The 13,309-nt window shown below is 49.7% G+C and overlaps 2 protein-coding genes across 2 annotated transcripts in view; one reads left to right on the top strand and one right to left on the bottom strand.

Annotated features, from left to right (window-relative positions):
- LOC143893914 (uncharacterized) overlaps nucleotides 1-12,832 on the top strand; it is a 37,123-nt gene extending 24,291 nt beyond the window's left edge. The window contains exon 11 of the mRNA XM_077399777.1: nucleotides 12,717-12,832. Within this exon, the coding sequence (XP_077255903.1) occupies nucleotides 12,717-12,724 (8 nt within the window). The 3' untranslated portion in view covers nucleotides 12,725-12,832. The remainder of the gene's footprint in view (nucleotides 1-12,716) is intronic.
- Nucleotides 802-13,309, bottom strand: part of LOC143893927 (uncharacterized) — a 44,240-nt gene continuing 31,732 nt past the window's right edge. The window contains exons 14-22 of the mRNA XM_077399797.1: nucleotides 12,680-12,866; nucleotides 11,191-11,305; nucleotides 10,585-10,721; nucleotides 9,427-9,566; nucleotides 8,427-8,529; nucleotides 8,179-8,204; nucleotides 7,726-7,800; nucleotides 7,467-7,647; nucleotides 802-1,152 (exon numbers count right to left, since the gene is read on the bottom strand). Coding sequence (XP_077255923.1) covers nucleotides 971-1,152; nucleotides 7,467-7,647; nucleotides 7,726-7,800; nucleotides 8,179-8,204; nucleotides 8,427-8,529; nucleotides 9,427-9,566; nucleotides 10,585-10,721; nucleotides 11,191-11,305; nucleotides 12,680-12,866 — 1,146 coding nt within the window. The 3' untranslated portion in view covers nucleotides 802-970. The remainder of the gene's footprint in view (nucleotides 1,153-7,466; nucleotides 7,648-7,725; nucleotides 7,801-8,178; nucleotides 8,205-8,426; nucleotides 8,530-9,426; nucleotides 9,567-10,584; nucleotides 10,722-11,190; nucleotides 11,306-12,679; nucleotides 12,867-13,309) is intronic.

Here is a 13,309-nt window from a genome sequence, read left to right as displayed (position 1 = left end):
TTTCGTTTACTATTTATTAATATTCCTCTACACCGTCACTCGCATATCATTGTTACGATCGATTGTCGTCGTACGACATATTAATATAGATGTATAAAATTTATGTATTAAATATACGTGTATACATACCCATGTACGTATGTATATTACAAAAAAAAGTCGCCGGACGATCCGCGCGAACCGTCGCGGCCGCGGCCGTGCATTGTTGTTGCCGCTGCACAACAAATGCATATTTTATTGACATCGCTTATTAAAACGGTTGCGCGCGCCGCACCCGCCGCGCCGTGACGGTTCGCGTGCGCGGGGATTCTCTCTCTCTCTCTCTCTCTCTCTCTCTCTCTCTCTCTCTCTCTCTCTCTCTCTCTCTCTCTCTCTCTCTCTCTCTCTCTCTCTCTCTCTCTCTCTCTCTCTCTCTCTCTCTCTCTCTATTTTATATCTATCTACTCTTAAATGGCATTATTGATGACGGCAGCTTATTCCATTGCTGATCTACTTGGCTATGCGGAAATAATCTACTGCTGCGACGTCACCGATCGAGGCACGAGGTTCGTCTGAAGCATCCACCAAGAAATCTCAGCAACGTGACGAAAGAATTACGAGAAAGTCAAACGTACATATACGTATACTGATTACACTGCCTTTTTTTAACATAGGCTTATTTAAATCTTTTCTCGTTTAAAAACCGCGCAAAGAAAATATCGAATAATGGAGACATCACTTCGAAACAAATACGTCACCGCTTACGAAACGAAAATATATCGGTACGCGAGTTACAGGGCGGCGTGTTACACCATTTTCTTCCCAGGTATATAACGCTATCCCGGAGTTAATTACGATCGATCTTCCAGTTGCGGATACGCGCAGGTGCTCGCAGGTGCCGATTCACGCGACAGTCTTTCCTCGAGAGGGGGAAAGGGGGGAGCTGGCGGAGTTAACTTACGCTCGCCTATTACGCGTCGTTCACGGGCCCTTACGTGCAACATTCATGCCGCGGCGACAATATTCTAGTCTCGACGCGGCCCGCACCGTAATGAGTCGATGGCGAAACTACGTGATCGGTCCTCGTGGCGCGTTGCCGATATTGCCGCTGCCGCAGCTGCTGCTCCCGCGCCTGTCGCAGGGGGTGGTATTGTTGTCGGCCCGGGTGTCGATCTGAGAACACACACGTTTTCCCATTATCGAGTATCCGTCCATGTGTGCGAGATACATGGCCAGACATATCGTTTTGAACTCAAAGGACCGGCATATTTTCATCTTCGGTGTGATAAATACTTTCTAATATCCCTATATTAGGAATATTAACATGCTTTGTTCAATATACGAGAGAGCACGAAGTAAAACTGATATTATGAAATTTCTTCGGAGTATAAAGTGCTCGGCGTGTTTATAGCGTTGAAATTTGAACGCAACAATCGTATAACGAACATAACTTATAACGAGAAAACTTCCACGCACTAAATAGAAATTAATCACGTAAGTTTACAAGCATCGAGAGCTTCGATTACCGCGCTGTAATCAGCCGCCGAATCGCCTTAACTGACGTCTAGGCTTTTAAGTAAATGGACCAGGATAGTCCGTCGCCGAGACGTCGCGTCGTAAGTCGAGCCGAATGCAGATGCTTGCGAAAAAGCGACGGGAGAAACGCAGAGGGAGAAGGAGAGGGTAAAAGTGGCGGACAAAAACTTTCCAAGTACCGGGTGTATACTGTCGTTAATCATATAAAGTCAATCTACGTCAGATTACCAAGATTGATTAGGTACACTGAAAGCCTGATGCATCAAAGGGCAGGGAAGGGGATTCGAGGTATATTACGTCGATGTTCGATGTTACTCCGGCGCTTTCGAACGGTTGTAAATGGCGCGGCTTCCGATATCGGATTCTACGAATAGAAAAACACGTGTAGAGCTGCGAATTCGCGTGCGCGCGACAATCTCAACGAAATAAAAATTCGATAAGCGGATTTCAAAATGGAATTGGCAATCGCGGTAAGGTAATGCGGTCTGATTCCCACTTTTCGATCATTTATCATTATCATTGTGTCGTTCGTGCTATTATTGTAGCCACATCGTTGTGGCGAGTGCGATGAAAGACGTTAACACAGAAGCCGAAGACAATTCCGTTTCATCTTCAGCAAGTGGTTGTCGTCATCCCGGAAATACCGCTTTCAACTCGGCGACATTGTCTCGTTGCCCCCTTTTTCTTCTCTATGTCTTATTAACAAGCGGTGGCTCTAACGCGCGCCTAAGAGATTGCGCCGCAAACCGTGGCGTATGTAAATCACGCTGGCAACACCAGAGAGAAAGAGAGAGAGAGAGAGAGAGAGAGAGAGAGGGCGACGACTGTTCGAGCTGTTCATTAACTACTTCGTGGTGCGCCAACAGCACTTAGCCGTCGGTCCGTTGTTACGATGCAGATGTTAGCCCCTCATTGTAAGTTGTGCCAGTGAATGACCACCGAATGTATATTTATTAGTGCTGCAGTTGCGTCATATAGTCACAGGGAAATGACATGTTATTATATCATGTATTGTCTTTTAAGTAAAAAAAAAAAAAAAAAATGTGAATGTCAGTTGTTAATCGTTACGAAATTGTAAACGGTAAAGAGAGATATTTCACAAATATGTTGGACCATATAATTGCCTTCGCAGCCGCGAAATGCGTCAGTTTTGTGTCGGTTTTCAATTTTTTATTGGACTTTCAGCGAAGGCTTTTGTCCCGCGCGCGCGCGCGCGCGAAATCAATTCCACGTTATTTTCAATCGCATTTAACGTTTGTTATTACGGTAGACATGCGATTTGACAATAATAACAATAATAACGCCAGCAGAAACATAAACGTCGATCGCGATTTTATCTGTTTGCCAATTATCCGGCGCCGCATTTTGTTTTAACTCCCACCGTTTCGATTTAAACGGGTTTTCGCATTTTGAAAATTTGTCACGCCCGGCTTAGCGCGCAACGTACCGTAACACGGCAAATCGTTTCGCAACAAAGACTAATTACATTGAAACACGATGGAAATATTAACACCAGGTTGTATTGACGAGAAAATATGGTTATCTTCACGCAACGCTCTCCGTGCTGGGGCACGACAGTTTGCGCAACAGCTCGGGATTTCTCTCGATTCTGTCCAGCACGTCCTGCAGCTCCTGGATCTCCTCGGCCGACAGAGGCGTTCTCTGCGCCGACAGGATGGACACGGCGTCGGAGAGGCTCAGGGTCGCCAGGGCGACGCCGTCCTTATCGCCGTGATTCAGGAGGCCCTGCTTCAGCATCTTAATGTATCGCTTCAGCGCGGAATTCATCGCGAGTCCTATCTTCGAGTCGCGCCGCGGAAGCTGCAGTTCCTCGTCGTCGGCCACGTCGCGACCCGCGACGTCACCCTGCCGCGTCTCTCTCGCCTCCGTCGCCGCGACGTTACCGCGCTCGCGCGGGGCGGGGGACGACGACGCCTTCGCGAACGGAGATTCGTCGTATCTGATTTCGTCGACCGCGCCGTTTGATCGAGCATTCAATTTCGCGCCGTTTAATCCGCTTTTCGTCGCGGGATTTGCATCCCGCCGCGCCGTCGTCGGATGCGAAGATTGCGAAGCGGCCGCGACTACGGGCCCGCGGCTCTCATCGGGAAGATCGTTCGCGCTGGCGGCTCTCGCTCGCAGATCTCGTGTAATTTTCGGCGCCGTCGATCGAGCGACGTCGTTGGTGCTGTTAGATTTCACGTCGTTCCCCGCCGTCGCCGTTCCCCTCGCGCTTTCCGCTCGAATCCCCTCGTCGCTCTCAACCGCCCCCCCTTCCGCACTCTCCCGCGGATCGATTCGGGAGAACGTGAGCCCCGCGAGCCTCTCGCCGTCGGGGATCGCGGATTTATCGGTATTGTCGGCCGGGTTTAACACTTCGGCGGATAATTCAATCTGCGGGCTTAGCGACGCGCCTTTCGGGGCGGGGTTCTCCGCGCTTCTTAACTGTCGTTTTCCGTCGCGATTTAATTTCGCCAGGTTCTCCCGCCGATCTCGCGCGAGGCTGGGCCTCGGCGCGTTACTCCCGGATACCGGTCCCCCTCTCGCGCCGCATCGGCTCGTTATTAATTCCGGCTTCTTTGCTGCCGAAGTTTCGTTCGCAGTCGCAGGTGCGTCGGCGGAGAAAGCGGCCCGGGGCGAGCGCTTCCGCGAGCAAGCTGACGACGAAAAGGCGGGCGACGTCGGGATCGTCGTTCCTCTCGCGGACGTTTTCTCCCCGGAAAGCGAATCGACGGTCTTCAAAGTTGGTCCCTCTTCGTTATCTTCCGCCGTCACGCTTCCGATATCCTTTGATTTACTTCGCCGCCAACGCGGTCGTGTCGCGAGATTCCCTTCGCGCTGCTGTTCGGTCGTCGTCCCGACAAACTCCCGTCCCCGCGACGCGACGAAGCTCGCCGCTCTTCGTCCGGGAAATACTGGATTACGGCTCACCGACGCCGCCGTGGACTCCTTCGAACGTCCTCGGGACGAAACTGCCAATTTCTGCGGTCCGCTCCCCGCGCGCGCCGACATCGGGGCCGCGACCCTCGCGGCGGAAATCTCCGCGATATTTCTCCCGTATTTCCTGTTGAAGGAGGTCCCTCGGTTCCCGGACAGCCAAGGGGGACGCGACGACGCGCGGCTCCTGGGACTGATCGACGACTCGCGCGAGCGGCACGACGCTTCGTCGTCCCGGCGCTTACTGGAATCGCTGCGGATGCTGGCAATCTCGCTGGAGCTCACCGAAATGAAATTCGACCTCCCGCCGCCGGTCTCCCTCGTCGCGCGACGTTTGCGCGACAATGGGAGCATGGACGGGTAATCTTCCAATTTTTTCTTGGCTTCGCGCGAACGGTCCGCGCTCGTCGTTCCCGGTCTCGGTGATCCCGTCGCTTCTCGGGTTTCCGGCGCGAAGACCTTCGAAGCGTTTCCGTCGCTCGCCGGTCGATCGTTCCTCGTGCACGAAGACTCCCTTCTCGCGGATCGCGAACAATCATCTTCCGCGCTATGTCCGGGTAATGCCGTTTCGTCGGCACATTTACGAGATCGCGTCGGAATCGACTTTCTCAAAACTGGCACTTCCGACCTTGGATCCCGATCGCCCGTCACGATCGCGAGAACGTCGTCCGGTGGACCAGGGACGCGCGGATTCCCATTATCGTCCGTGCTAGGCAATTCCGGAAGATGATTTCCGTTGTCCTCGCGATCGACGCCATTGTCGGGAATCGTTTCCGTTTCCTTCTCGCTGGTCCGCGGTCTTCTCGCGTCTCTCGGCAAGAAATGATCCAGCGGATGAAGACGCTCGACGTTTTTCCGGCTCGTTGCCTCGGCGAGTTCATAATACTCCTCGACGAAATCGAAGAGACTGTGATCGTAACGATCGTTCAATCTCACGCCGATCACCGAATCGGCCGAGTTTAAATGCAGCGAGTTCAGGACGACGTCGCCCGGCGGCTGGAAGTCGTCGTACTGCTTCCTCAGGGTCGCCTCGATCAGTTTGTGCCGATAGGCTTTGTAATCGAGATTCGACATGTCGATTACGGGATGCCGCGAATCCGCGAGGGACGAGGGACGATCCGACGGCGGGCATTTCCGCACTTTCGATCCGCGATCTTCGTTCTTCCCGTCGAATCGAATCCCGCGTCGACTCAAGCTCTTCGAGACACCGCCGTCGTCTCGCAGAAGAGCCGGCGTGGAATTGATCCTGCGAGCGGATTCCGGATGCAGGCTGGAACTCGACGTGGAGTCGGCCGCCTCGATCGGAGCCGGATAATGTATCAATAACGCTCGACTGGCACAATCGCGGCGACGGCGATGCGAGGACGAAGCTGTCTTCGTGAGGGCTCTCAGCGGCTTGTCCTACACGTAACGTAATATTCAATTTCAAACTGCAGGAGGATCGAGCCGTCGGTGCGGCAGTCCGTTTATACGCGACGTTAAATTCTCCCTCTGAAGAGAGGGAGAGAGGAAATTTTTCGAACAAACTACTTTAATAATCTCGTTCCGAATCTTTCTCGCAATTACATACGCTTCTACTCCGGGAAAAGACGTAATACCGTCGGGAAAATTTTCCCACTTCGATTCTGACTTTATAAAATGCAGCGGGATATATAGTATATATTATCGCCTTCAATGGATTCGATATCGCGGTATCGCGGTATACCTCGCCATTGTGTTACAAACAAGAATGTTGTATCGCGTTTACGCCGAAAGAAATTGAAAAATTTACAGTCCAGCGCGGTGCTTCCGCTCGAACACCGCGGAAGCGTTATCGATGCGCACCGGGGGTTTTAAAGCGCGTTCCCGAACGCGCGGTTTTTTTCGAGATAGCGCGTCGACCGACGGCGCCGTTATGTCACACGAATAAAAGCGGTGCGCCATCCAAACTGCCCCTTAGCTCCTGTTTATCGAAGGAACGTGCGCGCCGGGCGAATAAAACAAAAAAAGGAAACGAATAAAAATGGTTACACCGCTCTCGTAGCGCGAATCCGCGATATAAGAGAGATACTCGCGGTAACGTTTTCACGCCCCCGACTACCCCCACCGAGGCGAGGGGGCGAAACAATTTATCGGGGGGCACGTACGAGGAGGAGGTAAACGCGCACGATCAGCGGCGCCGCTAACAAGATCGTCAGGGCTAAGGCGAAGGCGCTCTCGGCCACGAAGGGTGGTGCCGATCGCGAGGTTAAGACGAGTTTCCCCGGCGCCAGCACGTCGAACATCCCGATCGCCTTGTTTCCCCGTCGGATCCCCCGTCGTAATTGCAAATCGCCCTCCGTCGTCTCCTTTCGCACGTTGAACACTTTGGACCGCCGATCGCGAGGCTGCGGACGTTCAGCCGGTCGATGCCGCCTTCGAGACGAAGCTGGCTGCCAACAGCGTTGTCTTCCATTTCCATAATGGAGCACTATCGTCGATAGTCGATACCTCCGGTCTCGCTTCGCTTTCTTGTTCTTTTTTCCTCTTCCTCTTTTTTTTCTCTCGATTTTCTTCTCTTCCACGGCTCCATTTCGATCGTTAAGCTGAATTATCGATTAAGGTACGCGCCGCGGTTTTCGACTATAACATTTTATTATTTATACGTGTCCTCTTACGTGTTTATGGACATGAATAATGACGGTTTCTGTCGCATATATTCTCATTTAAAATAAAAACTTTTATTTCTAATTCATTCGTTCAACCAAAATGACTTGATAATTCGTATGAGATAGAATTTCAAAATAGAATTCCATTTATAATTGTATTCCATGCATTTTGATATATATGTACGCTCGTTTACGTTACACAAAGTTATAAACGGAATTCTGTCCTGAATTCTGACAACAGATTATCGATCACCCAAATTAGATTTTAGAGATGTCGTTCTGACCTGATGGTAGGATATTTAGGAAAGTTAGTATTTAATCGCGTTTATGATTGACCTCGCTTCGACGAAACACTGTCTGCGTCTTTAACACGTACAAATTACTTACAATCGTCGGTACTGTACGTCCCGGCGACGTCCAGGCGACTCGGAGTCTGCCGGATAAGCGGAAATTCACGATAAGGGGCCCCGGTCTCCTGGTAACCGTTCTGCCGATGTTCCGGATGTCGCTGATAAGCCCCGGAGAAGATTCTGGTGTATCTTAAGTAACAACCGCTCGGTATTTGCCACTGTAAGTCGAGTTAGGATACTTCCTGAGAATCTCGTCGACCTCTCGCGTGTAATGGCGAGCATTCTTGGCTACTCACCTCGTAAGAGAAGCCCGGCACGGGCTGGGGCGGTCTGCCGGGGCACATCAGCATCCTTCTTCTATAGAATCTCGGCTAAACGAGGAGATAAGTGCACTGTGAGACCCCCCCCCTTCCTCCTTTCCCCGCGTGTTCTCTCTCGCGCTTTAATCTACGGCTATATCGTCGAAAAAGGGTCCTTTCTACGGACTCGCGCGCGGCAGAATCGCTTCTCTTTAAACGGCTCATAAAGGATATATTTACTGCGGTTGCCCCGATATTTTCGTTTTAGGTTGAGAAGCCGTTACGAGAGTGAAATTCTTTACTAGAATCGACGCGATAAGATCGTCTCGCATCGTACAGATTTATGTAACTCAATAAAAACAAAATGGATTGATCCAGTTAAATAGAATAAAAAAAAGTGGGTCGATTACAAGATTAACGAAGTATCTGCGACAATTTATTCGTACTCACCTCGGAGTCGCGACCATCCGCGGCTTCTGTAAATATACGAGACAAATATTGGAGATCAATTGTGCTCTCTATCGATAATTACATTATATATTTATGAGAGAGAAAAACGCGACGCCGCCGACAATGTTCCACGTCGAGGGGGAATTCGCGGGTGTGTCTCGCGTCGTGTCGCGACGCCGCCGTTCGCGTTCCCCTCGCCGCGAAGTCCTTGTCGGTTGCCCCCGCGGGGCACAATGGCATAAATTTACCTCTCACGTGTATCGAGAAATGGCATTCGGCTCGATTTCCGGCTGCATCCGAGGCGACGTAGCGCACATTGTGAACGCCGGGATACATCACGTGTCCGGGTCCCTGTGCGAGATATACGATAATTAACTTTTCGCGCGATTGCATGGAAATTTCCTCCGAGGAAAATATCCGCCGTGCATGTACGAGAACCCGTTTGCCCCCGAACCCGTGCTCCGTGCCTCGCGCCCGTCGTGTATGCGCTTCGTTCTAAAATCGGATATACGAATCGGTCGACGCGATTGATGCCCTTTCTCTTTCTTTTTCCTTTCGCCTCCTCCGAACGACCCGATCTAAAGAGATCGGCGCGTAGCCGCGCACGATTCTCGTTTCAATTTGCCTAATCAGATTAACCGTCGGGTTGCATAATGTCCAAGGCCATTTATAACCCGCGCTATCGAGAGCGCAAGCCACCAATTATCCGCGCGTCGGTTATCGCGCGGACAGGGTAATCTCTGTTATTACGTTAATAAAGTACACGTACGCTTTCCGCGCGGCGCGACGCGCGCCAAAAGGACGCAATAAAAACCGGAGCGGAGGCGTCGACCGACAATGATTAATCATCCAGCTGGGTTTTTCCTACCGGGGCGCACCGTTCCGCGAGGAAAATCGCAGATACTATCCTCCGATGCATTGCAGCACTTTCTTCGCGGGGATCTCATTTTCTCGAAACACGAACGCGGATAATTAATGGACGATATATCCTCGCTCGATTAATATGCTCGATTGTCAACGGCAAAAGGGGGTTAATTAACTTCAGGATCCGCTAACAGGAGGGTGGGAAAGTCTCGACCGCTCGATATCGGAGACACGAATTTGCGAACAGTCACAGGAAAATTGAGGGGGAATTTCGTATATAACGGAAGATCTCGTATATATACGTAACGCCTGTATCCGATAGCGAATACTGATACGGGACACGGGAACGGATTACCTCTTCGGGCGAGTACCTCATCTACGTACCCTCGTTTTGTAAACGTGCTCCACGCCGACGTTGTCGGTGAAGGTCGGTTCCTGCCAGAATATCAGGCGACTCCGTTCTCCCGGGCTCAGCCTGACCTCGAAAGACACGGGACACATGGTAACCTTGGGATTTTCGGTATCTGAAAATATCGCAATAACGTATCTTGATTATCGAGTTTTCCCCCCAAAAGGCTCGCTACCTCTCGTATAGTCTCGCATAGAGAGATAACATATGGAGCGAACAGAATCGAGATAAAGCGGGCGTAATAAAGATAAGATGAAGCGGGTTTAGAGGCCGCCAGGAGATCCGCGAAAGGAGCACACCGGCGTGATTCCCGCGAGTTCGTCTGATCGGCGCGAGAGCTTATTCCGCGTAATCGCGTATCGACCACGACGATGCACTCCTTCTTCCAGCCGCTGCGTTGCGGAGGGAACTTGCTTAAAGCGAGTTTCACAAACTTTCCGAATGAGTAATTAAGCGGGACGGGACGGAGTGCACTTCGCCGCGGAAACTAAAGTTTACTCCGCGTCGGGACGATTCGTGTGCCGATCGATTGTCCCCTGTGCGAAAAGTTTTCCTCGGATAAGTAGACGACAGTCGAAGGTATAAAAAGAGAGAAAGGGAGGTATTGTTAGAAACTTCATGGGATTCTTCGGGAGTTTGATCGTAGATTGATAATCTATGAAATCAAAGATTTCGCTTAGGAGCTGTCGAATTTCCTAGTCCCCTTCTATCCTTATCCGCTCAATTTAACTCTCAGAGGGACAACGGTTGACAGGTAAAAAGAGACAGATGTTACTCCTTCGCGTTGGAATACGTCAAGATAAATCCTTTCCCGTTATATCTCTACCGTAGAATTGCCTTTCAATCTCGACGTACAGATTTGATTAACGTTCGGTTCATTGATACGCTCGTTTATCAATAATTCCGATCCCTATTACCGCAACGAGTAACTTAGCATAAAATGTGAACATGTGGGTTTACTGCTATTCGCTTCACGTTTATTTATACTGTTTGTAATAGCGGCTCTTATCACCTCGATGATACTTAGCGCACGAGAAAAAGGAGTTCGCCCGAAGAGATCCATTTTCCTTGCCACTTCCCAAAGCGGATTCTTTTTATTCCTGATATCTCTCCTATATGTGCGCCGGACTTACCGCGAACTCTTATCACGATCCTACAGGTGCTGGTGTAATTAGAGACCGGCGACCACGCCGTGAAGGTAACGACCGTCGTGCCCGCCGGCAGATCCGCTTGCAATTGCTTCGCCCATGGAGGTGAAGCGTGTACGTATCTGAAAAACGTAAAAAGGGGAAAGACAAAAAGAAGCGCACAAAGGCCAGCGAGGTGGACGTGCACTCGATGTTTTGTTTAAATAACTATGGACTATTTCGTTTATATTAATAGAAGGACTGACAAAAACTTCGGATGTTTTTGGTTCTATCAGTGCAGAAATTTCTCGAAAACCTTTCGATATGCTCGAAATCCGATCCAAATAAATGTATCGCTCCGCGATACTGGCAAATCCCTTTTTATCCCAAATATGGAATTTCTATTTGTGGAATCTGGACAGAAATATATCGCGTCCCTCTGAACAAATCCTCTCAAAACGAGAGTAACAATGTTTGAGTAACATACCTTTATATGCACAAGGAATTTTACATATTGTACTTTCAATGACATATTATACATACGTGCTTAAATCGGATCGACTTTGGTGGTCCTCGAATTTGAGGACCACCGTCCCGTTATACTCTTCTTACCTCCACCAATCCATGTTGGACTTGGGTTGCGGGAATGTTACGCGTATCGTATTTTGCCTAGCCGGTAGTTCGACGTCCATGTCCTGGGGGCAGCTCACGAACGGTCGTGGCGTGTCTACAGCGATAAAGTCGATAGTTAAACTCTCAGATACTGATGATCGTCCAATTTCCCCACACCGTAACGCGATAAGAAACTCCGATGGCGAGCAATTCCCGTATCGTCGGCCCGCTAGTGTTCAAGAAGCGTTATTTCACCCCCCCCCCTCCCCAGAAAGTATCACGTCGCGCGCGAAAGCGTTTATCACGCTTCTATCGGTTTTACGAGGACGTAATAACAACTATTGGCGTTAGGTATACACAGCAGTCCCTAAAAAACGTTGGCTTCAGTGATAGATATGAAATCGCTTCTCTTTTTACAACTAAAAAGCATCGAGCCTCGAGCCATCAATCATTTATTTAATCTATCGTTAGATTGAACGCAAGGATTCTCGGATATCCTGTATATCCTGGTATATCCCGTCTATAGAACGTGAAGCCCACCCCCTTTATTTACGAAGCAAACCGTAAACGCGCGTAATATCGTTTGATGCGAGATAGAAGCTACTTAAAGAGCGCTCAGCTTCCGAACGGCACCGCTTTCAAAATGAGAGCCAATTTGAATACCTCGGCAGCAAGTAGTGTGGATTCCCGAGCGATAGCTCGGGTAGCTGGTAAACAGGCAAAAACCGAAAACGACACGACGGGCGTAGAATCAAAATCTCATTTCCATTAAATGAAACAATTAGCGCCACCGGAGGAAAGAACCGTGAAAATGCGCGCGACGCGACGGATGAAAAAGCCGGTAAAGCGGGCAAAACGAACGGGAGGAAAAGAGCGGAACGTAAAAACCCGCCGGTCCGAGTAAGCTCGTTAAGGAGCGCGGCGTTAACGTATGATCTCGTTAGCAGGCAAGCCTCTACACAGGAACTTTGTATTATTAAAAGCTGCTCTCTCTCTCTCTTTCTCTCCGAGCGGCATGACTAATTTAGCGCGTCCGAGAAAATTTCCGTCGTTAAAGTTATTTGCCCGATTCTCCGACGATATTTTACGTTCGATCGCGCGCGACCGAACGCCGGCTCTCCGCTCGTTGGAAAGAATAATGATGTAGGCGCTCGCTTCAAAACGCTTCTCTGAAAAGAACGACGCGTAGATCCCCGAACAAAAAAAAAATACCGCGGACGCGTCTCAAAAACAGAGTAAAGCGGCTAGAAAAAAAATATACTCCAACGCGGAAAAAAATTCTCGTCGAAAATAATTACGCGACGATGAAATGAGCGTGCAGCAGTTCGTGCTAAAGCGTCGCCCGATGCAACAGTCAGCTCGTTAAAAATTTTATCGGATAAACATTTTGATTAATTTCTCGGCGAAAGTTACGGACGCGCCTGCAGCGTTTTTCTTGGCTGCCGCGGGGGACGAACATACATACGTGTACTGTGGAACTGAGTTATACTTGGGTTGTAAAGAGGGTCTGTCGCGACTTCGCGCAGACATATAGGCAGCTCCCCGTTCCAGTGGCCGTCGCTAACGCAGTGTCTCGTGTGCGCCCCCTCCAGCCGGAAACCTCTGCGACATCGGACATGACACTTGGCCCCCTGCGGGTAGACGGATGCGCCGGAAGGGTGGCCCGGACATCTGACCTGCACGATTAGACGCATGGGAAGAACGCGGGATGAATAATATAGTTGAGAGAGCAAAGCTCACATATTCGTATCACTAAATAATATGTATTACAGTGCAACAATAAATTATGTTATTATAAACATTAATTTTTTTAACTTCCGACTACCCCGTGTCTGTTTTTGTTTTATCTTGATCTCATTTTAAAATCCCGCAGCTTCGCTTTAATTTCCGCCGGTTGTTCTGAACACTTCTAAATTCTCCACTTTTTTTCAGCTGGCTTTACAACTCGGGATTTTTCAGAATTTTTTTTGAACATTTTAACTTGGCGTGTAAAATGCAAAGTGGAAGAGACGTATTCGAAATGTATGGCGTACGGTGTATCTCTTTTGAAAGATATTTTAGAATATATTTCGATTGTATATCGACTCGATCCATCTAACGTGACATGCCGATATTCGCG

Source organism: Temnothorax americanus, unplaced genomic scaffold (assembly GCF_048541705.1).
Source record: "Temnothorax americanus isolate GAGA-0224 unplaced genomic scaffold, ASM4854170v1 Scaffold13, whole genome shotgun sequence".
NCBI lineage: Eukaryota > Metazoa > Arthropoda > Insecta > Hymenoptera > Formicidae > Temnothorax > Temnothorax americanus.
This window is presented reverse-complemented; position numbering and strand designations above follow the sequence as displayed.